This window comes from Bos taurus, chromosome 8 (assembly GCF_002263795.3).
Source record: "Bos taurus isolate L1 Dominette 01449 registration number 42190680 breed Hereford chromosome 8, ARS-UCD2.0, whole genome shotgun sequence".
Lineage (NCBI taxonomy): Eukaryota > Metazoa > Chordata > Mammalia > Artiodactyla > Bovidae > Bos > Bos taurus.
This window is the reverse complement of record NC_037335.1, coordinates 59,648,561-59,675,041: the sequence shown is the minus strand read 5'-3', so window position 1 is coordinate 59,675,041 and position 26,481 is coordinate 59,648,561. Positions and strand designations below refer to the sequence as shown.

The following is a 26,481-nucleotide window of genomic DNA, read 5'->3' as shown; positions in this document are numbered from 1 at the left end:
AGCTAACTTAGCACACATGCATATAGGGTGATTTTAGGGTTCGGATGCCACAATGTAGGGTTTAGAAAACCCGAAAAGGATGCAGAAAATGTGTTTGGGTGCATTTATGTGAAAGGGAATGCTGGAACTCAAAAAAGGAGATTGGAATACAGTAAAAACTTATTTTACCTATATTTCAAATTTTTTTCCAATGTGCTCATGAAAAGGGGAAGGAAACATCCTTCATCTTCTCCATCTTTTAGGAACCAGAATTTAAGTCACAATCACACCTACCTGCAGTTTGCCACATTGTTTCTGGGGGAAAAAGCATTCTGAGTTCTGAGTCATTTACAAATGACTGTTTAGAATCTGGGTCATTGATAAACTAGGGGCTGCCTAGCTTTTACTTTAACACAAAATTTGTGTGCATTGTTTTCTAATTATTTCATGTGTTTGTATGTCTTATTTAGTCATGTACATTATAAATTATTTGAGTGTAGGAATAATTTTTTATTATATAACCCACAAAGTATCTAGCACAGTATTCTGGACATAGAAAGCATTTATGCAAACTCTAAATATTTCTCAGAGTGTTTTGTGCACCAGGCACTCTGGAAAGTAAAAGGTTAAAGAGCACAGCATCTGTGTTTCCTGAAAGTTCACAGTCTAGTTGGGGAATAAGAAGGAAGTATCCTCCCCCAGAAGAAGTCAGCTCCTCCCTCAGCTGTCAAAGAAGCCTACCTGACGTAGAGGGAAATAGGCACCATGGTGTTGAGGATAATGAAGTAGGACCAGAACATAAGGGTGGCAGAGAAAACTGATGAAGAGACATAGTCTTCCCACGGCAGATAATCCTGGAAGTAGTAACCTTTGTTGTTTTCCCAAATATAATGACCAACTGCTAGGAGAAAACACATGCAGCCTAAAAACAGGAAAATCTAGAAATCAAAAAAAGAATTAAATTAACATTTCATCCAAGATGTACTGCTTTAGTTCTACCATCTGGAGTCTCTCCCTCAACAAAGCTTCTCTCTTTTCTTTGAGGGCAGGGTGGGGGGGTTCCCCCCTGAAGCTCACAGTCTCTAGGCAGTAGTCCACAAGACAGAAAAGAAAGCCCAGCAGGAGTCATCCTTGGGATTTTGATAGGACAAAACAGTAACTAAAATGCATTAAGTATTAAGTGCCAATAACAGTGCTAAGTACTCTACGTGTATTATTTAATATTATTCTCGTCTTTTAATAATAGATAATAAACTTGATATTAAGAATGGAAAAGTATTTTGCCTGAAGTTATCTGGCTACTATCCAGGAGAGACAGGTTTTGGACCAGTTCCAGAACCCAAGCTCTTAATTACTCCATTATTGAAGTGAGGTTCTACTTTAACAAAAGTATAAAAAGTGTGACACTGGCTTAGCAGTTGCAGGTGGGGAGGTGAGAAGGAAATGGATGTAAAAGGCTGACAATATAGCAATCATGTTTACAGAAAGAAGATGGTAAAATAGGAAGGCAGACCATGTGCCTACTGAGCCTAGAACTCTAAGGGAAGTGGTTGGAAAGAATTAGAATATTAGTGTGTGTGGACTGACTTTGACAAAGGAAAGATTTGAAGTAGGTGAATAATTGCAAGAGGAATAGAGTGAAATTTGGGGCTTCCCTGTGGCTCAGACAGTAAAGCATCTGCCTGCAATGCGGGAGACCCAGGTTCAATCTCTGGGTCAGGAAGATCCCCTGGAGAAGGAAATGGCAACCCACTCCAGTACTCTTGCCTGGAGAATTCCATGGACTGAGGAGCCTGGTGAGCTACAGTCCATGGGGTCGCAAAGAGCCAGACATGACTGAGCAACTTCACTTTCACTTTCACTTGGGTCATCAAATTAAATCACTATCTTGAAGAGATATCTCCACTCCCATGTTCAATGAAGCGTTATTTGCAATGGCCAAGACATGGAAACAATCTAAGTGTCTATCGACAGATGAATGGATAAAGAAAATGTGATACACACACACTCACACACAGACACAGACACAGACACAGACACACACAGACACACACACACTACAATGGAACATTATTCAGCCATGAAAAAAGGGAATTCTATAATTTGTGATAAATGCCCAACTCTTTAAGAAATGCCAAATGCTTTCCAAAGTGGTTATACAATTTTACATTCCATCAGCATCACATGCCCACATATCTACAAAGAAGACATGTATTGTTACTGTGAACTTCTAAGTCTACTCAGAGGTCTTCAAACCTATGCCCTTTGTCACAAGGTGTGAACTGTTCAAAGTAACCCATCCCCACTGGTAGAAAACTGTAGGTCTCAACTTTGAGTTACTGATAAAAAGTCTTTGAAGACAAGAGTATTAAGGCAGAAGAAGCAGATCTAACTAGGACCACTCTCAAAAAATGAGATTTAAAAATCTTTTTTATTATAAAAAACTTCAAACACATATTAAGATATTAAATATTATAATGAACTTCTATGTACCCATCACCCAGCTTCATCAATGATCAATTCATGGCTGGTTTTATTTTATTCCAAATCTCCTCTTCCTCTGTCCTCTCTTTTATTTTAAGCAAATTTCTAACATTATATAATTTTATTTGGAAACTGTTTAATATATATCTTTAAAGGATCTTACTTAATATATATCTTTAAAGGATCTTACTTAAACACATAATCACGATACCTTTATCACTTAAAAAGTTAGTAATAAACCCTCAATATCATTCAATATTTGAGACTTGAGAGTTGAATGAGGGATGAAAGAGAATAAAGCAGGAGCATTAAGATAAAAAAGAACAAAATCTGCTTTTATTCCTAGCCTAATGCAGATTCATATTGAGTAGTTCCATTCTTTGTGATGCAGGTTTCTCTGGGGCCATAAAACTCTTCATAATCTTACTCCCCCTTTGTTCTGCTTCTCTTCACTGAGTTATGTGACAGAATGGCTTCTCCTCATGGTTCAGATTAAACTTTAATGATGAGTTCTAATGGCTGTGCTTTATCCATGTCAGTTAAGTTCAGTCACTCAGTCGTGTCTGACTCTTTGCAATCCCATGGACTGCAGCATACCAGGATTCCCTGTCCCTCACCAACTTCCAGAGCCTGCTTGAACTCATGTCCATCAAATCGATGATGCCATTCAACCATCTCATCCTCTGTCGTCTCCTTCTCCTCTTGCCTTCAATCTTCCCCAGCATTAGGGTCTTTGCAAATGAGTCAGTTCTTCCCATCAGGTGGCCCAAATTATTGGAGTTATAGCTTTAGCATCAGTCCTTCCAATGAACATTCAGGACTGATTTCCTTTAGGATGGACTGGTTGGATCTCCTTGCTGTCCAAGGGACTCTCAAGAGTCTTCTCCAACACCACAATTTAAAAGCATCATTTCTTCAGTGCTCAGCTTTCTTTATAGTCTAACTCTCACATCCATACATGACTACTGGAAAAACCATAGCCTTGACTAGACGGACCTTTGTTGGCAAAGTAATATCTCTGCTTTTGAATATGCTTTCTAGATTGGTCATAGCTTTTCTTCCAAGGAGCAAGTGTCTTTTAATTTCATGGCTGCAGTCACCATCTGCAGTGATTTTGGAGCCCCCCAAAATAAAGTCTGTCACCATTTCCATTGTTTCCCCATCTATTTGCTATGAAGTGATGGGACCAGATGCCATGATCTTCATTTTCTGAATGTTGAGTTTTAAGCCAACTTTTTCACTCTCTTTCACTTTCAATAAGAGGTTCTTTTGTTCTTCTTCACTTTCGGCCATAAGGATGGTATCATCTGCATATCTGAGGTTATTGATACTTCTCCCAGCAATCTTGATTCCAGCTTGTGCTTCATCCAGCCCGGCATTTCTCATGATGTGTTCTGCATATAAGTTAAATAACCAGGGTGATAATATACAGCCTTAAGGTACTCCTTTCCCAATTTGGAACCAGTCTGTTGTTTCATGTCCAGTTCTAACTGTTGCTTCTTATCCTGCATACACATTTCTTAGGAGGTAGGTCAGGTAGTCTGGTATTCCCATCTCTTACAGAATTTTCCTCAGTTTGTTGTGATCCACACAGTTAAAGGCTTTGGCATAGTCAATAAAGCAGAAGTAGATGTTTTTCTGGAACTCTATTGTTTTTTCAGTGATCCAGCAGATGTTGGCAATTTGATCTCTGGTTCCTCTGCCTTTTCTAAATCCAGCTTGAACATCTGGAAGTTCTTGGTTCACATGCTGTTGAAGCCTGGCTTGGAGAATTTTGAGCATTACTTTACTAGCGTGTGAAATGAGTGCAATTATATGGTAGTTTGAACATTCTTTGGCATTGCCTTTCTTTGGGATAGGAATGAAAACTGACCTTTTCCAGTCCTGTGGCCACTTCTGAGTTTTCCAAATTTACTGGTATATTGAGTGCAGCACTTCCACAGAATCATCTTTTAGGGTTTGAAATAGCTCAACTGAAATTCCATCACCTCCACTAGCTTTGTTCATAGTGATGCTTTCTATGGTCCACTTGACTTCACATTCCAGGATGTCTGGCTCTAGGTGAGTGATCACAAATCATGGTTATCTGGGTCATGAAGATCTTTTTTGTACAGTTCTTCTGTGTATTCTTTTTTTTTCCCCCCAAACTTATTTATTTTTAATTGAAAGCAAATTGCTTCACAATATTGTATTGGTTTCTGCCATACATCAACATGAATCAGCCATAGGTATACATATGTCCCCTCTCTCTTGAACCACATTCATTTTTTTTTTGAAGTTTTTGTTTTTTAATTTTATTTTTAAACTTTACAATATTGTATTAGTTTTGCCAAATATTGAAATGAATCCGCCACAGGTATACCCGCGTTCCCCATCCTGAACCCTCCTTCCTCCTCCCTCCCCTACCCTCCCTCTGGGTCGTCCCAATGCACCAGCCCCAAGCATCCAGTACCATGCATCGAACCTGGACTGGCGACTCGTTTCATACATGATATTATACATGTTTCAATGCTATTCTCCCAAATCTCCCCACCCTCTCCCTCTCCCACAGAGTCCATAAGACTGATCTATACATCTTCTGTGTATTCTTGACCACTCTTCTTAATATCTTCTGCTTCTGTTAGGTCCATACCATTTCTGTCCTTTATTGTGCCCGTCTTTACATGAAATGTTCCCTTGGTATCTTGAATTTTCTTGAAGAGATCTCTAGACTTTCCTATTCTATTGTTTTCCTCTACTTGTTTGCATGGATCACTGAGGAAGGCTTTCTTATCTCTCCTTGCTATTCTTTGGAACTCTGCATTTAGATGCATATATCCTTCCTTTTCTCCTTTGCCTTCAGCTTCTCTTATTTTCTCAGTTATTTGTAAGGCTCCTCAGACAACCATTTTGTCCTTTAGCATTTCTTTTTCTTGGGGATGGTCTTGATCCCTGCCTCCTCTACAATGCCATGAACCTCCGAACCTCCATCCATAGTTCTTCAGGTACTCTGCCTATCAGATCTAATCACTTGAATCTATTTCTCACTTCCACTGTATAATCGTAAGGGATTTGATTTAGGTCATACCTGAATGGTCTAGTGCTTTTCCCTATTTTCTTCAATTTCAGTCTGAATTTGGCAATAAGGAGTTCATGATCTGAGACACAGTCAGCTCCCAGTCTTGTTTTTGCTGACTGTATAGAGCGTCTCCATCTTTGGCTGCAAACAATATAATTAATCTGATTTCGGTATTGACCATCTGATGATGTCCATGTGTAGAGTCGTCTTCCATGTGGCCAATATTAAATTTGAAACCATATTCCTCTACCTGCCACTTCTCCAGCCCCAATTCTATCAACTCCAGTTGTTAAAAAGGAAGGAAGGTAAAATGATGATAATAAATTATTATTACTTACTTATAAATATAAATTTATTTTTAATTATTTTAAATTATTAGAATAAATAAACTTGACACCCTCTAAAGTTGTGGGAGAAAATTACAGAGTGACTTTCAACACTGCTTCTGCTCCATCCCTGTTAATGACCCATCAGTCATTTCTAGGGCTGTGCCCTCCCCTCAACCAGAAAGGAAATCAGTTCTATCAGACCAAGCCCCTGAGCGCAGGACTTCTCCCACTCAGAGAGGCCTGCAGGGGCAGTACACAATCTGCTGTTTCCTCATTCCTAGAGCTTTTTCTGCCATCCTGAGACTTTCTAAAATCTTGCAGATGGTCTCTTTCTTAAGAAACATTTATGCTGTGATGGGGTTTATTGGTACTTAGTCTCTAAAGCTTCACAGTGCTTCCTCTGTATAGGAAGAAAGAAATAAGAAATTGGTTGTTGCTACAAACCCCAAACTTTACTTTGTTTATTATGAGAGCCAGTCAGACCCAAGAAGAGCAGATTACCTCCCATTTTGTACTGTGTGTCCAGTAAAGGCTGAAAGAGATTCTCAAGTCTGTCAAGAACTAAGGCCATTGCTGATCACAGTCCTAGGCAGCCTGTAAAAAGAATATTCCTCGGTCCTTGGGCCTTTCACTTCTGTGCTTTTCACTGTACCTTTTCACTCCAGAAGTATAGCCTAGATTTCTGGCATCATTTAAATTTCAAGCACTGATTTTTTTTTTCTTTGCCCCACAAATACAGTCCTACTTAAAGAGACTAGGGTTCACAAAGCATTGTCACTGTGAGCTCTGGGGAGCTCTGGGCACAGGGAAAGGACCAGACTCCAGGTCAGCTATGGGTTTATCAAGAAGCGTCTTTACTCATCTTGCTTCCTGTCTCTGTCAGAATTTCCCCTAAGAATCATTTCTAAAAATGGGGAAGAAATGAAATGTTCAAATGAGGAAGAATTTCTGCTTCAGCTTGAGAAATGGAGTGCGTTATATCTAACTACACTGACAATGTCTTGGCAAAAATACCACATAAACAAAACTGCTGAGCTGATAAGAACCTAGCTAATTCGAGAACATTTCTTCATTTAGTAACCATTCAAAAGATACTTCCTGAGAACAGCTTTGTACAAGACACTCCCAAGGATGTAGAGATGGATATAATTTCTACCTTAGAGGCTCATAATTTGGTAGCTCAGGCACTCATTTGTCTTTCTAACTTAGCACAGAATAATGATGCTTCTATTATGTGTTATTTTCCAGTAGTCATGTATGGATGTGAGAGTTGGACTATAAAGAAAGCTGAGGGCCGAAGAATTAATGCTTTTAAACTGTGGTGTTGGAGAAGATTCTTAAGAGTCCTTTGGACTGCGAGGAGATCCAACTGGTCAATCCTAAAGGAAATCAGTCCTGAATATTCATTGGAAAGACTGATGCTGAAGCTGAAACTGCAGTACTTTGGTACCCTGATGCGAAGAGCTGACTCATTTGAAAAGACCCTAATGCTGGGAAAGATTGAGGGCAGGAGGAGAAGGGGACGACAGAGGATGAGATGGTTGGATGGCATCACCGACTCAGTGGACATGAGTTTGAGTAAACTCCGGGAGTTGGTGATGGACAGAGAGGCCTGGCATGCTGCGGTTCATGGAGTCACAAAGAGTCGGACACGACTGAGTGACTGAACTGAACTGATTATATGCTAAACACAGTTCTAGGGACTGGGATACAATGGTGATAAAAGACAACGTCTTAACTCTCAGAGGGTTTGTAATCCTGTGGATATAGGTGGAAAACAAACAAGTTAAGAAATGAAAAATACAAGTTAACTAGTGCTAAATGCTGTGAGGGAGAAGGCAATGGCATCCCACTCCAGTACTCTTGCCTGGAAAATCCCATGGACGGAGGAGCCTGGTAGGCTGCAGTCCGTGGGGTCGCTAAGAGTGGGACACGACTGAGAGCCTTCACTTTCACTTTGCACTTTCATGCATTGGAGGAGGAAACGGCAACCCACTCCAGTGTTCTTGCCTGGAGAATCCCAGGGACGGCGGGGCCTGGTGGGCTGCCGTCTATGGGGTCGCAGAGTTGGACACGACTGAAGCGACTTAGCAATAGCAAATGCTGTGAGGAAAATAAAACAAGTTAACAGAATAAAAAAGGTCTTGGTGGAGGTGATGCCCACTTTAGATGGGTGGCAGAGAAGGCTTCTCTGAAAAGGAGACGTTAAAACCCTGAAAAAGAAGCAAGCCATGCAAAGGCCTATGCAGCCATTGGCCAGCCAGAATGAAGTTCCCATGAGAGGAAGAAGTCTGCTCTCTCACTTGATTTGTAGTTTGCCTGGGTATAGATTTCTAGGTCAAACTGAGAACTTTGAAGGTATGAACCTCTGGTTTCCAGGACTCAGTAGTGCTGGTGAGAAATCTGATGCCAATCTAATTCTCATTGTTTGTTCATATCTTACTCTTATCTCTATGAAAACTTTGAGGTACTTCTAAACACCACTGGAGCTCTAGAATTTAATGATGTTTAATGGATGTTTTAAATCTGAAATTCATATCCTTCTTCGATTATAGGAAATATTCTTCTATTATTTCTTTGACAATATTGTTCCCTCCATTTTTGCATTCTGATACTCCTGGGAGATCCTGTGGGGGTTCTTGGTTTGGTCCTCCAATTAAAAAAAGTATTTATCTCTTAGATTTTTGGTTTTAAGGTCTAGTATTCTTTGACTCTTTATTTCAGCCCTTCTATTGACTTTTTAATTTCAGTAGTTTTTACTTTCCAAAATTCTTTTTTGTTGTTCTTAGATTGCTTATTTTATTCTTTGATTAAAAAAAATTGTAGGGAATTCCCTAGCAGTCCAGTGGTTAAGTTTCCACACTTTTGCTGTTGGCCTAGGGTTGATGCCCAAGCCACAGCATGGCCAAAAAAAAAAAAAAAGAATCAGTCTATTCTTATTTGTGCAATTGTTTCTTCTAAGAATAGTGAAATTCTTTTGAAAGTTCTTTTCTCTTTTGAATTATAATGTTTTTTCCAGAGTCAGTTATTTTATTTGTCCTCATCCTCTTCTTTTGTGCTCCTGGTTTTTTTTCCAGATCACTTAAAAACAGAAGTAAAAGAGTAGTTTGACCATTATAGGTTGGCTTTATTTCCTTTGGATAGGTTCATTTCCCTAGTAGGCCACTCCCCTGAATGGGAAGATGGAACCACGAGCTCTGTGTAGGTAGGCAAAATGTGTTAGTTCACTGGTTTTACCCTAGGATATAAAAGGAACTTGCAGGCAAACTTGAGTCCCCCAAATTTAAAATAAAGTGGGTTTACTCAGAAGTGATGACACCCACATTAGAAGCCCTAGCCCTCTGCAGAGGTTGTTAAATTTCTTCAGAAAGCAGTTCTCTTGTTTGAGACTGGAAGTCAAATACATTTGTTTTTGCTATATGGATGCCTATAGGGGTGTTAGGATGGTACAGAGGGCCAGTGGTTGTCCAAGCTGTTTTATGGGCAGTTTTAAAATTAGTTGTCCTGATTATTATATCCACATATCTTACTCCTGCTCTCCATTCCTGCTCTCTCAAGCTTGGAACTACTCTTGAGGAATGCATTGCTGCTGAAGAGGAACGCATTGCCACCAAAGCTTCCACTATTCTGGCTTACCTATCAGTACAATCTAGCAACTTTATGCATTCCCAAAGCCCATCAACTTCTTGGGTCTGCTGATGGTTCTTCATCCTTTGTCAGAGAATTTATTTTCTATTTGTACTTTCTCACAGTCGTACCGGGCTCGAACAGCAACATCCTTCTTAAACTAGATGCCCAAGAGGAAGCATGGGACCCAAGATGATACTCCCTATTTTCTGAAGGAAAGATTGCATGAAAGAGCTCACAAATGCAGGAATTCATAGCAGCTAGTTGGCTAGTGTAGCTGCTCTGGGCATCTACACCACTTCTCTGCTGAATCCACCTTGTAGGGATTTGAATAGGGAACTACATTCTCTCTTTGAAGACTCCCACTGCAGATCTCTCCATGCAGGTGTGCATGCTAAGTCGCTTCAGTCATGTCCAACTCTTTGCAACCCTATGGACTGTAGCCTGCCAGGGTCCTCTGTCCATGGGGACTCTCCAGGCAAGAATACTGGAAAGGGTTGCCATGCCCTCCTCCAGGGATGGAACCCTCATCTCTTAAGTCTCCTGCATTGGCAGGCAGGTTCTTTACCACTAGTACCACCTCAGAAACCCAGATACCTCTGCTTTAATCTGCTCTAGGCCTGCTATTCAGCTATTATCCTAGGACTTCCTTTCAGTGTTTGCATGTTTCCTGGCTTCCAAATCTTTCTTGGTTTATTCTCTTCTTTTGCTTGAGTATACTTTAGAAACATCCTAAGAGAGGATACGTAAGGAGTAAATTTTTTTTGAGTCTTTGCACATACCGAAATTTCTTTATACTCGCATTTTATTGACAGCTTCAATGGATTTAGAATTAGAAGATGCAAATATTTTTCTGGCAGACTTTCGAAGGCAACAACATTTACCTTCTGCTGTTGCTGTTGAGAAGGTCAATGCCATTCTGATTCTTGTTTATGACCTTTTATTTCTCTCTGAAAGCTCTTGCTGCTGCTAAGTCACTTCAGTCGTGTCCCACTCTGTGCGACCCCATAGACAGCAGCCCATCAGGCTCCCCTGCCCCTGGGATTCTCCAGGCAAGAGTACTGGAGTGGGGTGCCATCGCCTTCTCCACTGAAAGCTCTTAGGATCTTTTAAAAAATTTTATAATTTCTTCACATGTGGTCAGATTTTCATGTTAAATAGACTTGTCACGTGTTTTAATTTTATCTCCACAGGGTGATAGCAAGCATAGCAGAAAGAGAATTGACTCTGAAAAGTTATGCCTAGATGGATAGGTGTGATCATTGAATAAAATTATGTATGTAAAGCATCTGGCACATATTGATGCTCTATCTTCCCAAAGTGAATTTATATACTTGACAGCTGGACCCAGGACTTATAAATCCTTATGGTCCTCATAATACCTGGCACATATTAGATTCTCAATAAAAATGACTTCACCTCACCATACACAAAAATAAACTCAAGATGGCTTAAAGACTTAAACAAAAGACATCATCATAAAACCCCTAGAAGAGAGCATAGGCAAAACATTCTGTGTGACATAAATTGTACTGATGTTTTCTTAGGTCAGTCTCCCAAGGCAATAGAAATATAAACAAAATGAAAAAAAATGGGACCTAATCAAACTTACAAGCTTTTGCACAGGCAAGGAAACCATAAACAAAATGAAAAGACAACCTACAGAATGGGAGAAAATATTTGCAAATGATGCAAGTGAAAAAGGCTTAATTTCCAAAACATACAAACAGCATAAACAAATGAACAACAAAAAAACAAACAACCTTATCCAAAAATGGGCAGCAGACCTAAATAAACATTTCTCCAAAGAAGATACACAAGTGATTAATAGACACAAGAAAAAACGTTCAACATCAAGAATTATTAGAGAAATACAAAGCAAAACTATAATGAAGTACCATTTTAACTGGTCAGAATGGTCATCATCAAAAAGTCTACAAATAACAAATGCTGGAAAGGGTGTGCAGAAAAGGGAATCCTCTTACACTGTTGGTGGGAATGTATATTGGTACAGCCACTGTGGAAAATAGCATAAAGATTCCTCAGAAAACTAAAAGTAGAATTACCATATGATCTAGCAATCCCACTTCTGGTCATACACTCAGACAACACTATAATTCAAAAAGATACATGCACTCCTTGGTTCATAGCAGCTCTATTCATAATAGCCACGACATGAAAACAAAGTAAATGTCCACTGACAGATGAATGGATAAAGATGTGGTACACATATATAATAGAATACTACTCAGCCATAAAAAAGAATGAAATAATGCCATTTCCAGCAACATGGCTGCAGCTAGAGATTGTCATATTAATACTAAGTGAAGTAAGTTAAAAAGAGAAAGACAAATATCATATGATTTCACTTATATGTGGAATCTAAAATATGGCACAAATGAACCCATTTATGAAACAAAATAGAATCACGGACATACAGAACAGACTGGTGGTTGCCAAGGGGGAAGGATGGAATGGGAGGTTGGGGTTAGCAGATGTAAGCTTTTATATATAGAATGGAAAAACAACAAGGTCCTACTGAACAGCATAAAAAATTATAGTCAATATCCTATGATAAACCATAATGGGAAAGAATATTAAATAAGGAAGTATATATATGCATAGCTGAATTACTTTGCTGTATAGCAGTAATGAACATAACTCTAAATCAACTACACTTTAATAAAAAAATATGACTTGACAATGAGTCTTTGACATTATTTTTCTGTGGGACTTTATGTTATTTATCTTTACTATGACTTAACTTGCATATTTGTCAGTGGGAAAAATATTTCTTGACTTATTGTTCATAGATGTTGTGAAGCTGCTGTAAGTGAATGTGAAAATATTCTAAAAAGTTAAAATTCCTCTACAGGTGTCAAGTATTATCACTACCTTTCAGATAGGTAACCAGGTAGTTGAGCTTTCTTAGGCATATGGGAGATATCTTGTTTTAAAGACAACCCTAGGCTAAATTACCTACTTATTCCCTAATGATACACTCTCTGATATTGTCAAAGGCATATTTACCTCTGCTGCCTTTCTGAATTCTCAACTATGATTATCTTCTTCATTAATAAACCAGGAAACGTCACTTTGTTTCAACTGCTGAAAGCTATGCAGACAGTAGTGGAAAGAAAAAGATAGTGAATACTAATATCTGGTCTCAAAGCTGAATGAACTTCCTAATTTTCTAAAATCCCAGTGGTGCAAGAGGTAAAGAATCTGCCTGCCAACGCAGGAGATGCAAGAGACACCAGTTCTATCCCTCGGTTGGGAAGATCCCCTGAAGGAGGGCATGGGAATCCACTCCAATATTCTTGCTTGGGAAATCCCACGCACAGATGAGCTTGGTGGGCTATAGTCCGTGGGGTCGCAAAGAGTTGGACATGACTGAACATGCACACACACATATGATAAGCATGGAAATTAACTAATTAATCTTCAATTTAAAATTTTATTCTTAAAGCTGATTATCATCTACTGAGTGCTTTTTAAAAAATTTTTTATTGGTGTATAGCTGATTTACAATGTTGTGTTGTTTCAGGTATACAGCAAAGTGAATCATTTATACATATATCCACTCTTAGAGATTCTTTTCTCATATAGGCCATTACAGAGTATTCAGTAGACTTCCCTATGCTATACAGTAGGTCCTTGTTTGTTAACTATCTTATATATAGTAGTGTGTATATATCAATCCCAATCTCCTAATTTATCTCTCCCCCCTTACTGCCTAATAATCATAAATTTGTTTTCTACATCTGTGACTATTTCTGTTTTTTAAATAAGTTCATTTGTACTCTTTTTTTTATGATTTCACATATAATCAGTATGTACTGAGTGCTTTTCAAATTTCATTTCTTAGCAGTAGAATCCTCTATTCTCTAACTGAAATTTTACAGAACAGATAAATGTGAGGCTGCTCTTTTTGAAGCAGGAACTTCAGAATGAAGAGGCCAGAACAAAACTCTTGATCTTCTCTATTCCCCCTGCAGCAGACCTTAGCCTTCTCTAAGGAAATAGAGTTTGAAAATCATTGGTTTAAGTGAGGTGATCTTATTAATCTAAGTAAGAGCTTATTGAAGTGGTCATGAGTTAAACTGGCTAAGAAGAAAAAGAAAAAAAGTGTCAATGAGTTTTCTTCTTATCTGGTCCAGATATAAGTTTGTGGGGTCCTAAAACTGCTTGAGACTTTCAGACAAGTAAATTCTGACTTGAAAATACCAGCTACTGCTGTAGAAGGAAGCAAAGAAGGCCTATTTATAAAAATACAGAAAAGAGGTCTTTAACTTACCCAGAGCACGAGGACATTCATGAGGTGGTCTATGTGTGTCCGTTTAAAGGTGGACTTCCCACTGTTCTGCATTACTTTGGTGTCTGGTCCTAAGTTAAACAGGGAGACATCATCTCAGAATCTCTAAATATTCTCAAGAGGACTGAAATTGGGTTGAAACACACCTTTATGATCACTTTATCAAACTTCTTTCCAATGCTAAAGGATAAAGCCTTGGAGGAAGGCTCATGGTTGGTGCCCCAAACTCAAAGAATGGAAAATTTATTTCTTAGGATAATCCCAATTACTTCTGCAAACTGCATCAGTGCTGAAACCTCCCTCTCTGCAGCATCTTAGACAGTCTAGTTTTTCATTGGTAAGTCAGAATAGGGGCCTCAAGCTTCTCTCTCATCACCATCTGGTTTATTTAGCTTAGAAAAAGGGTCTTCTGACAAGGAGATATTCATCTTCTTTTGAGGAAACCCATAGCTGGACCAGGCTCTATTTAAAGTTTCTAACTAGGAAATGGAGAAAGTAAAAGGCAATGGCAAGTGATTTCTTCTGAGGTGGGAGGTGAGATTTCTCTGAAGCTGAGCGATAGAGACTTTGAACTTCATGATAGGACAGACAATAAGTAGAAATAAAGGACTTTTAATGACACACTGAGACTAGAGCTGGAAATTATGATCTTACTGTGGTTGTTGTCACGAATACTCACCGTCACCGAGGGCATAGGGAGCACAAAAGCTTCCTTCATTTTCCGGCACTACATTATAACTCCAGAAAATCCCTCACTAAGTATGAAGGATTATGGTTCTAAATGCCATCTCAGGATGGGCCACTGCTCAGGAGCCACATGTGCCCTTTCTCTGGCATGAACACTTCACACTGTATTTTATCTTCCCCATAATGAGCACCATGTTTATTCTCTCCACATGCGAATAATCCACATGTATACCCTCCCCTTTCACACTGTTCTCCTTTCAAATGCTAATTCTATGTATACTTCTATGTGTATACCTTGTCTAGTGTCCAGATGTGGTTAGAAAGACTCATGAATGTTCTGTGGCCTTGGAACACAAAGCCTTCCACTATCAAAGGCAGGGCTGATATGCTGGCAGCTCAGTGTTTGGAAAAAAAGTCATTTTTTTTTTTCCTAAAAAAAAAAGTTTTTTCTTAATTCCTCCATCCATCTATCCATCTCCCTGCCTCCCTTCTTCAAAGCCATAGTGTTCTGGTATATACCTGAGCATCATATCTACATCATGAAAACTAAGTGCCCACAATGTGGCTATGAATGGAATCCAGCAGGCTGGGGGTTTGTGACTCCAGAAAGACGTACCAGTAAAAATAACCAAGCCATAGCACCAATCTGTATTTCTGATGACACAGCCTCGGAGAATCAGTCTGTCATGATTCAGGATGTAGTTTTTTCCCTTATACATGAGTATTCCTGTGAATCTGTCCAACTTGTTATTGGGAGACTCACACCTCACTTCTCCTGAAAAAAAAAAAAAAAAAAAGGAATAAGAGTCCTAACTCTGTAATCTTAATTCTTTCCTAACAGGAAGTTCAGTTCAGTTTAGTCACTCAGTCGTGTCCGACTCTTTGCGACCCCATGAACAGCAGCACACCAGGCCTCCCTGTCCATCACCAACTCCTGGAGTCCACCCAAACCCATGTCCACTGTGTCAGTGATGCCATCCAACCATCTCATCCTCTGTCGTCCCCTTCTCCTCCTGCCCTCAATCTTTCCCAGCAAAGAGGAGGCTTAATAGAAAAGAGGAAAGAACAAGCCTCTTTCAAAATATACACACACCTTTTTTTCCTATCCTTTCTCAGCCACTGCCCATTTCTCAGCAGCTCCCTTTAGAAAGGCAGACAGAGGGTTCTGGGCATCAGAGAAGAGTAATTCTGTGACATGGGTTATCCAGAAAGAGAACAACCCACATGATAACTTATTACCATTAGTACTTCCAGATCAAATGAGCTAAATCTGAATAGATTCAGAAACTACTTAAAGCAAACGTAGTATTTTTTTCAAAATGGAAATAAGTTAATTTTTTCATGATTAGTAAAGTAAAATATGTCCTTTTGTAAATTATATACAACATTAAAAAGGAGAAAGTAAAATTCACTCACTGCCTAGAAATAAGTGCTATTAACCTTTTATAGTATATCCTTCCAAGATTTTTTCTATACATATACTCATAAACATATATATATTTCTAAAGACAAATTTATGTTACATTATACTGTGCATAGTGTATTGTAATCTTTTTAAACTTATATGTTGTGAATATTTTTCCATATAAGTAAATATCAACTTGCATACTGTTTTTTATGAGTTATATATAATTCACTATATGGCTATATCAAACTTTAACCACACCTCTTCTGATAAAAATTTGGGTTGGCAAATCTATTTCAAAACTCACCATCAAAAGCAGACAGAAGCTTCAGGTTATCTTCCATCTCACTGGTAACGGTGATGGCCTGCTTCACTTTCAAGTTGGTTTCACTAGAGTAAGGAATGCACATATATAACAGCAGTACAGGTCCGGTTTCTCCTACTTTAGAAAATAGTTGTTGCCAATATTGCTTGGCTTTCAGACTTGAGTTGTCAGAGTCACTCCTATTGTCATCCTCTCTCAAGGGCAGTACTGAGGTAGAATGGTGGTGCTGCTAAGTCGATTCAGTCGTGGCCGACTCTGTAACCCCACAGACGGCAGCCCACCAGGCTGCCCCATCCCTGGGATTCTCCAGGCAAGAACACTGGTTCTTGCCATTTCCTTCTCCAATGCATGAAAGTGAAAAGTGAAAGTGAAGTCGTTCAGTAGTGTCCGACTCTTAGCGACCCCATGGACTGCAGCCTCCCAGGCTCCTCCGTCCATGGGATTTTCCAGGCAAGAGTACTGGAGTGGGGTGCCATTGCCTTCTCCAGGAAGCTAAATATTAGCCCACTTGCTCCCCTCTCTCCCTGAAACACATATCAACTACTTTAACCAACCTATGAGATCTTGCTGGTGGAGCTGCTCTAGAAAAGCTGAAGAAACATCACAAAATAACCTGGAGGTGGTACCTACTCCCTTCAAAAGTAAGGTCCTGGTAAGAACCTGTGAACACTTGCAAGTAAACATACTCCTCGTCTCACAAATGTTTATAGGACCCATGAAGGGATCTCACTTAACCATTATTTGATACAGAAATGCACAGAGATAGAAGTAAAAACAAAGCCACATTTCAAAAAGTTTGTGGGCACTAAGAGGAAGAGTTGTAAGGATGCAGATTAACATAAAACTCCACAGGACAAGCTCTCTGAAGATGGCCTCTATCTTCCAAAGATCTTAGCTTTTGCACATTAATGAATTTCTACCTTAAATCCTTTCCAGAACATGGTTTATCAGTACATAATTATCTCAGTATTCATTCCCCCACCCCAAGAAACTTTGGAACTATATTCTGAAATTTCATAGTCCGGTTAACCTTTCCTATCACTCAGCATTATTGAATATAGTCAGACTGAATGTTTCCAATTTGAAGATGGAGAATAATTGCCCAGATTCTGCACCCAGTTGGATGCTCAATTATCTGTCAAGAGCTCAGCCTTAGACTTGAGGCCTCCTATCTTATCTGGATATTTCTAGCTTTTAGCACTTCATTCTCTGCATCATGCTGTCCCTCAATGAGAAATCATTCTAAGCTGGCTCAACCGTCTTATTGGACTATGAGGAAGGAACACTCACCCATCCAGTTCTGCAGTTTCTATATATGCCAGACTGTAGGGCTCACTGCTCGAGAGTAATAGTATATCAGCCTGTGGTCAGGAAAGGCAGAGAAGATAAGGAAGGCAGACTTTTAAAATTACAAACTCAGGAACAGCTATTCATCCTAAGAATTTTATAGACATTTGGTTTACTTTCTTTGTCTCGAGACCCATCACTGGTACCACACACCTCCTTTCTTAAAGCCAGTCATACTTTACCTGGAATTGTGGTGAGAAGTGGACAAGAACAAACTTCTTACCACAGGAGCTGGTGATCTCTAGATGCACAGTGAAGCAGGTGAATATCACCAAAAGGAGTGGTCACAGAAGTGCTAAAAAGGTTTCTACTCAAGCCCAAAGAGAAAAAGCCACAGCCCAAAGAGGTACTCACCGTAACAATCTGATTGTTTTCTAGTTTAATTATATCTCCCACTTGGACATTCATCCATTTTTCTGTCACTATCCTGCAAGAAAGTGAACCTTGAATGCCTGCATGCCAGCTCTGAGAATATTCCTACAGTCCTGTTTTGACAATCAAGGGGGGAAAAAAAGCTGAGATGAACTCAAAGCTCAGAGGAGGACCAAACTGCTTTGGGATACTCCTTGCCCAAGCAGTATCAAGAATGGGGCCCATTTCTCTTGATCAGGCTATAAGAGTTTTCTAAAACTCTATAATGGTATATGTAGATATACAGGCACATAATTTTTCTTTAAGTAAAAGCAATATATGCATATGGTAAAAATACAGTTCAAATAATTAAAAATATAGAAAAAGAAAAAGTAAAGTCTCCTCTCTCCCCAGATTATAGTTTTGTCACTTATAACAATTTTTTGCATTTCTTTTGAGAAAATGTCAATCCATATAATCACATAATAGATATACATTTTAAAATGACATACTAGATACATAATTTTCTGTACTTTGCATTTTTCATTTAATAATATATCTGAGAGAACACTTACAGAGGTGTGGCTCATTCCTCTTGATAGCTAAAAAAATGTGGCTTTTAACTAAAGATGTGCTTGTAGCCAGAATTACTGACTACAATGACAGAAATCACAACTCAAAAAACAAAATTTTTCAAAGGTGTTAATATCTCTGTTCAAACATATGTGCTGTACAAAAAGGACACCACTTTCTGGAATATAGACAATTCATCTCAAGTGTTAAATAAATCAGACATTCATTGGCTTACAAAGTTTAACCATTAGGGCCCTGCTTGTGAATTCCTACTCTAAAACCACTCTATGACAAATTTTTCTGTAATAGTTTTATAAAACCCAAGTGCTCAAGCTCCTTGGGAAGTTCATTTGACTAAATTCATTCAGTAATTCCTAGCTTTACAAATTTCTTATACACTCAGTTTTATCTTTTCTCCTTATTTCTATAGCTTTCTTTTTTTAAATTTTGTTTTTAATCACAACTAACTTTTTTAGTGATGAGAGGCTTCAACAGATCAAAACACTTGAGGAAATAATCCATCATGAGTAAGAATCAGCAAACACAATAAATAACAGAATCAGATGCCCAAGAACTTCCCATAATAGAATTCTATGATTAAAACTATAGTTCTTGATATGTGTGTACTTAGTCACTCAGGATGAGTCCAACTCTTTGTTGACCCCATGGACTACGGCCTGCCAGGCTCCTCTGTCCATGGGGATTCTCCAGGCAAGAATACTGGAGTGGGTTGCCATACCCTCCTCCAGGGGATCTTTCAAACCCAAGGATTGAACCCAGGTCTCCCGCATTGCAAGCGGAATCTTTACCGACTGAGCTACCAGGGAAGGACAAGAATATTGGAGTGGGTAGCCTATCACTTCTCCAGGGGATCTTCCCGACCCAGGAATTGAACCAGGGTCTCTTGAAATCCTATGCTAATGCTAAGTCGCTTCAGTCGTGTCCAACTCTGTGTGACCCCATAGACGGCAGCCCACCAGGCTCCCCCGTCCCTGGGATTCTCCAGGCAAGAACACTGGAGTGGGCTGCCATTTCCTTCTCCAATGCATGAAAGTGAAGAGTGAAAGTGAAGTCGCTCAGTCGTCTCCGACTCTTAGCGACTCCATGGATTGCAGCCTAACAGGCTCCTCCGTCCATGGGATTTTCTAAGCAAGAGTACTGGAGTGGGGTGCCATTGCCTTTGCAACAACATGGATGGACTTGGAGGATATTATGCTAAGTGAAATTAGTCAGACATATAAAGACAAATACTGTATGATATCACTTATATGTGGAATCTAAAAAATACAGCAAACTAGTGAATATAACAAAAAGAAACAGACTCACACATACAGAGAACAAACTAGTGGTTACCAATGGAGTCAGAGAAGGGGGAGGGGCAATATATGGGGAGGGGATGAAGAGGTACAAAGCATTACATATAAAATAAGCTACAAGGATATATTGTACAACACAAGTAATACAGACAACATTTTATAATAACTATAAAGGAAGTATAACCTTTAAAAACTGTGACTCACTATATTGTATACCTATAACATATAATGTTGAACATCAACTGTACTTCAATTAAAAAAAAATTTTTTTTAAATAGAAATATATATATAAAACTGCAGCTACTGGGTGTTGTGTAAGGTCACCATGAGAAAGGATTGGACCTCATCTTGAATTCCCTCAGATCTGTATTTGTTTGTGATCATGCTTCTGCAAACACTGGTCACTTCTCCTTTCATATAATCTCTGTTGAATTCTTCCCCATCTTTTAAGCACAAACATCATCTTTTCTAGAAAGTCTTCCTTAATTTCTTTAGCCAGCTATGATGGCCTATTTTTTTAATTAATTCTTATGATAATTTTTGTACCTCTTACAATAATCTTCATATTTTGCTTTATATAAAATTATGCCAGTCTCCCTCTATCCCTGCCAAAGGTAAACTGCTCCAATTTTGCAGAACCCCACAAAAAAATAAGCATTTACCCATACTTTAGATAGATAAGACCAAACACTACAGCAATGAGGTCAACACCAATATTTTCTTTAGATTGTTAACAAAAAGATGTCCTAACCAAAGTCTACAGTAGAATGGTCAATAAGTCATGTAGAATCCACTGATGCACTAAAGACAGACATCTCCATGCTGACCATCGTACTGGTAATGACCACTTGCATACTAATATCATGTCATAATTTGTTAATTTCTTTAATATATATTATTTTGTTTTCATTTTTGTAAGCATCCTTTAAGGTAAAGAATATTATTTTCATTTTATAGATAAGAAATATGAGGCCCAGAGAAGCAAGTTCAGGGCATACTAGAAACAAACTCTTCCTATGTCCAGCCCAAGGCTCTTTTCACTGTCTTAAATCACCTTTCCAAACACATCAAGTTTTAGCAAGGTCAGTGCTCTCCCAGAGCTGATTCAACCTAAACTGGCTTCCCAAGAAGCACTTACCTGCCATTCATCAGCACCAGAACAGAACGATTGTTGACTTGATTATCATTTTGGTGCCTTTTCTAAAATCATACAAGAAAATGTTCAGGAAATAGAGCAAACTGTATTTAGAAGATTAATATTTTGAAGTATTGTTCAATGTAGTTCCTCTTCTTTGTAATTCTCCCTTACCCCCGTTTCTTCACCACCTTACCCTCCAGCCCCTGGCCAATTCCAAGTTCTTCCACCATTAAAACCAGACCAAGGAGCTGACTGTCTCTGAGAAGCTGGGAAAGGAGGTCAGAAAAAGAATCAAGCGAGAAGAAAGAGACAAACTCTTTGTTTTAATATCAAGAGCCAAAACCTGGGGTAATGAGAATAAATAACTTATGTTGAAAGCCACAGAAGAGAGAATGCAAAATGATGGGGCTACACCTTGGTAGGTAGAGGGAAGTTATGTATTCACAAGCATACCAATACCCCTACCCTCAACCACAGTCAGCATAAGAAGCTTCTACCATGGATACAATGAGGAAAGGGGAATAGAGGTCTATTCAAAGACCAAATAAGAGAGTAACAAATAAGTCCTGATGCTAAGATTCACATGAGTCCCTTTCCTTTCAGTTGAGATTACTCCCTGGGAAGAGGGTAGAAAGAATCCTGAATTGGTCAGAATATTTCTCCTAAAGAGACTGAGTTCTAAACCAGAAGGAACTGCCTGGGTTATCCTGAATTGGTAAGTTTAGCTTTTGGCTCTCATTAAAAAAGGGCTGAGATGGTGAGGTGGTGGTTATGAGTTACACTGAGTTTAGTTATGGAAAGTTAAGTTATATTTTTGCACATCTTAGTTGTGCCTGAAATTTAAACCACTATATATGTTAATTCTGGGTTTAAAGAGCCACAGAGTTAAAGAGCTGGAGAAACACTCTGCTCTTAAACTTTGATATAAAAATCAGAAGGACTCTCTTAGGGAAGCTCCAAACAGGTCAACACGATGGGCTTCCCAAATCCCACTGGTAGGCACAGCACCGGTTCCCCACGTTTGCCCTCCCACCTGGCCCTGCTGTAAAGGAGCATGCAGGAAGCCACGCTGCACTCGCTGAGAGCCAGCTTCTCCCGCCAAGGCCAGGGGAGGAGCCAGCCTCTGTTGAGTCATGATGCTCTCTAAACTCAGAGGGTTCCTAGCTGTGTGCACCTGATAGAACCGAAAGCTGGAGAGGGAAATACGGAGAGTCAGAGAGGAGAACAGGAATGCAGAAAGGGGAGATAAGACCAGAGAAAGCAAGGGGGACAGGAAGAAGGGAAGAGGAATATAGAAATGGGAGAAGGGTGAATGGAGAAAGAAAGGTGAGAGCAAACCCAGAGAGAGCTAAGTAAAGGCAGAGGTGGGTTATGAAGGAGATGGAAGGAAACCTGGAAATGGCGGCAGTAAGAAGACAGAGAAAGGCCTTGCGTGAGTGACCCCTTTCTGGCCATGGATGGCTCACCAATCTTGGGCTTAAGGGAATCTCATATTCCTCTGGCACAAGTAAGGACATAGGGAAAGGAAACACCTCTTTCCTTCTTCCTTCTAGTATTAGGCAGTTCTGGGGAGTCCTTCCTGCTCCCTTCCTCCCCTGCCTGACTAGGTACAGTGAGGGAAGAGAGGCCCTGGAAGCCACTTCACCACATCATCGATGGCATCTTTCACTGCTGTTATGGACAGCACCACCATCAGCGGTATCACAGTCGTGTACCATGCCAAGGAGGAGATCTGAGGAATCAACTGGGAGAGGGAAGGGGAGAGAAACATAGGTCAGAAAGCTTAAAGGACAATGTATTTCCTCCCAACCCCCACTGCACCACCATTTCCGTCTCCCTAGATTCATAATAAGTTCAACAATCCTAGTTGCTTTCCACTGTTATAACCTCCAACTAGCCACCCCAGTATAAGCAAACACCTCCTAAAGATGAAAGAAGAGGAGATGATAAATTGCCAGGTAATGTCCTGAACTCTAATATCTTTGTCTTGATGGCAAAGAGCCATTCCTCTCTTCTGATAATGAAGGTGCTGGGGGGTAGGGCATTAAGTGTGGGCATGGGAGAACCACATAACCGCCTATACCCCTTCAGCACAAGGGGAAATGAGATGACCCGTCTCTCTCTCCCAACTTGTGCCTACCCTGCTAGGCTTCCGTGCCCTGTGCTGATGTTCTAAACCATTCTCCTCCCTTGGTGCTCCCATGTGTTAACTTTCTGTCGGGGAGGCTGGGACAAGAAGGAGGAATGGGGCTGCAGCTGAGGCGGGGGTGTAGAATCAAGTCTGTGGCCTTTCACGGTTAAGCTGAACTGTGGTGATGCAGTCATGGTGAGGGAGCACCCCTTAGCATGGGACTCGGCGACCGTGTCTCCTTCCTCTTATAGAGGGTTGTTTCACCCTGGCTAATCCTGACCACAGCTATTCTAGGAGACTGGCCCGAGACTCCAGCCATCCATTCGCCCATTGTCTAAAGAGAGAAGACATCTCTCAGTTTAAGGAGGAGAAGGACTGATTACATAACCTGACCCCAGGGAAGTTGATAAAATATTCTGTGGAAAAGACCCTAAAAGGTAATACCTGTAGAAAAAGCAAAAAGAGGAAATATGCATTTGCAAGTCTCTGGAACTGTTCAAACAGGTTCATAGGCAAGAAGTTTAAGGCATTATATTTTGAGGTTTTGACGCTATTATCCTGTTAGTAAAAGAACACAAGCACAATTAGAGTAACAAAAGACTGCACCTCCAAGTCTTAACAAAAAGGACCAAGACCACTTCATAAAATAGGAAAAAGCTAATAGCTTCCCAACATAGTGAGGGAAGGAAGGAAGAAGTGTTTGTCTCCAGACTCTTTTCTTTGAGGCCTAGAGAGGCCTATGTATGTATGCCAAAGATGGCAAGGTTGATCAATATGGGACATTCTTAGGAGGGGCAGAATGTATTTACGCCCTGAGTCGAATTCTTTATTTACTGATGCTATTGATAATAATTATGATAATAAAATCAATAACAATCAAAACTTATTAAATATTTATTATATGTAAAGTACTATTCTAAGTACTTTAGTACTATTTTAAATATTTTAGAAAAAGCAACTTATTTAATTCTCAAAACAACTGCAAGAAGGGAGTAATATCACCTTTTCAGGATGCGGCAACTGAGGCCCTGAGGTTAATTTATTTGCCGAAGACCATCTATTTACTTGTGGAGTTGAGATTGTACTGTTCCCTGAGCCCCAGTTCACTTGTGCAGCCATCCAAATGCTTTCATTCCTTAGAATCAGAAATCTTTCTGTTTCATCTTATCTTCTGACTCAAGTTCCTTCTCAGTGCCAAACAGTAGGCAAGTTTGCCATTTGTGTTCACTCTACTCAGAGCTCTCTACTGAAGCTTTTCTTAAGTCTGGCAAACCCATTTTGCTGTGTCTTTACATGTTGCTTTCAGTGCTGAAAGGTGTCAGATGCCAAAAGCAAATGACTGTCTTTCAACCTTAGCCCACTGAAGGTTCTTACAATGGTTGCTTTCAGCACTGGAGAATCACTTGCCCCTTAATTGTCCTGGGAGAGGTCTGAACAGTGGGAACTTGCTACCTCTTCAATGCTAATCTCAAGATGTTGACAAGACCATCTTACTTTCTACTTTTGGATCTTCAGTTGTTTGACCTAAGATGTAAGGGTTTGAATCTAAGAGCTTAAGAAAAGTAGGAGAATGAGACCAAATAATCCAAGGACAGGGCTTCTCTCCCACCTCCTCCACCTATAGGGTCAAACAAAAGAACAAACCTACCTGCAGTCCTGGAAAACAGACACTGCTTAAGCATGAAGAATCTCTTTCTGGGTCCTAACTTGGGAAGACATCTGAATACTCTTGGAGAACCAACACTTTTTTTGTCTTAAGGCTAAAACTGGCCTTGGAAGACTAGACAGGCAACCCAGTCACGTCTTGCTTAAGGTCTATTTCCCTAGGGAAGAGAAGCTGGTCAAATAGCTTAGCACTTAGGAGTTTAGAGATCCAAGTTAAACCTAAGATTTCCTTGGTGTTTCTCCATGACTTTTCAATTAATGATCAGTCAAACACTATACATTTCTCAAGGTTTGTTCTGTTCACAGCTCTATGCTGGGCTACTCTAGTAGTAGGGACTGAAAAAGAGTTAAACAAAATCTGTCCTGGAAAGTTCACAGCTATGTCTTGAATGGAGTTCTAACTAAATGACCTCTAAGGCCCCTCCCAACCCTGAGGGTAGGTTATTCTAACATAGAAATGGTTTTCTTTGATTTTAAGATACTCTGAATTTCTGAGTGTCTAAATCCAGATGACAACACTTGGACCCAAAGATCTTTTGATCTTTTACCTTACTAAAGTCTGGCTTTAGTAAATTTTCCATTTGACTTTACAGTTAATGTATTTTGGTTTCTACTCATTTGGGTAGCATTTTTTTTAGAAAACAAAGACAAAAGCTATGCTGATTCTGTCCCAAGATAGACAAATCAGTAGTTCTTTACTAACTTGGCAACTAGTGTTTTGTCCTACTCTTAAATGTCAAACCAGAAGCAAGATCTTAAGGATATAGAACATTTGCTTAACTATAGAATTCTTGTGTTTAATTCATTTGACATGACAGTGATGGTAGATTTGGATTTGGGGTATTTATTTATTTGGGCAGGGATATTCCCTGGTGGTTCAGACAGTAAAGAATCCGCATGCAATGCTGGAGACCAGAGTTTGATCCCTAGGTTGAGAAGATCCCCTGGAGGAGGGTATGGCAACGTACTCCAGTATTCTTGCCTGGAGAATCCCCACAGAAAAAGGAGCCTGGTGGGCTACAGTCCATGGGGTCACAAAGAGTCGGACATGACTGAGTGACTAAGCACAGCTCCCGACTGACTGCTAAAGTGGAAAATAGAAAACAGAAGGCCAAGGATATAATGAGAATCAGTAGTTAGGGGGCTGAAAAGAGGAAAAGGAGCAGTGGTGGTGGTGGTTTAGTCACTCAGTCATGTCTGACTCTTGCGATGTCTCTGGAATTTCCCAGGCAAGAATACTGGAGTGGGTTGCCATTTCGTTTTGCAGGGAATCTTTCTGACCCAGGGATCAAACCCATGTCTCCTACATTGCAGGCAGTCTCCTGCATCACAAATGGATTTTCTACCACTGAGCCACCAGGGAAGGCTAAAAGGAGTAGGAATGGAAGAAATTAGAGAAATAGGGGAAAAATGAGAAACGGGGCCAGGGAAACGCAATGGTTGTTAAGTACATAAGAATCAGTGAAATCTGTTTACTTGTTCATCAATTATTTGCATACATTTATTGAATTTCATTTATGGGCCAGATTTTGTGATGGGAACAGTAGTTACAAAGATGAATGAAATTTGTACCCGTCTTTTAAGGGGTAACAGTTTTTTGGTGAAAGAGAACTAACATTTTCACAACCATATTTAACTCTAACAACCACCACGTACAGTGAACATTATTATGTTCTTTTTATAGATGAGGGAACTGAAGATCAAAGAAATTAAAATAAATAATGTGCCTAAGGATACAACGTTAGTAAGGA

At 39.7% G+C, this 26,481-nt stretch overlaps 1 protein-coding gene across 4 annotated transcripts in view; it reads right to left on the bottom strand.

The window, feature by feature from the left end:
• LOC516849 (phospholipid-transporting ATPase FetA) overlaps positions 1-26,481 on the bottom strand; it is a 110,741-nt gene that overhangs the window by 35,538 nt on the left and 48,722 nt on the right. For 3 of the 4 annotated variants that reach the window (XM_059889555.1, XM_010807956.4, XM_010807958.4), the window contains 9 exons: positions 23,510-23,623; positions 22,580-22,678; positions 20,935-20,996; positions 17,911-17,983; positions 17,500-17,570; positions 16,192-16,274; positions 15,096-15,254; positions 13,775-13,863; positions 721-917 (listed from right to left, as the gene is read on the bottom strand). In XM_059889555.1, coding sequence (XP_059745538.1) covers positions 721-917; positions 13,775-13,863; positions 15,096-15,254; positions 16,192-16,274; positions 17,500-17,570; positions 17,911-17,983; positions 20,935-20,996; positions 22,580-22,678; positions 23,510-23,623 — 947 coding nt within the window. Of the gene's footprint in view, positions 1-720; positions 918-13,774; positions 13,864-15,095; positions 15,255-16,191; positions 16,275-17,499; positions 17,571-17,910; positions 17,984-20,934; positions 20,997-22,579; positions 22,679-23,509; positions 23,624-24,713; positions 24,889-26,481 lie in introns of all 4 variants that reach the window. The other variant, XM_059889556.1, reaches the window with a different exon arrangement.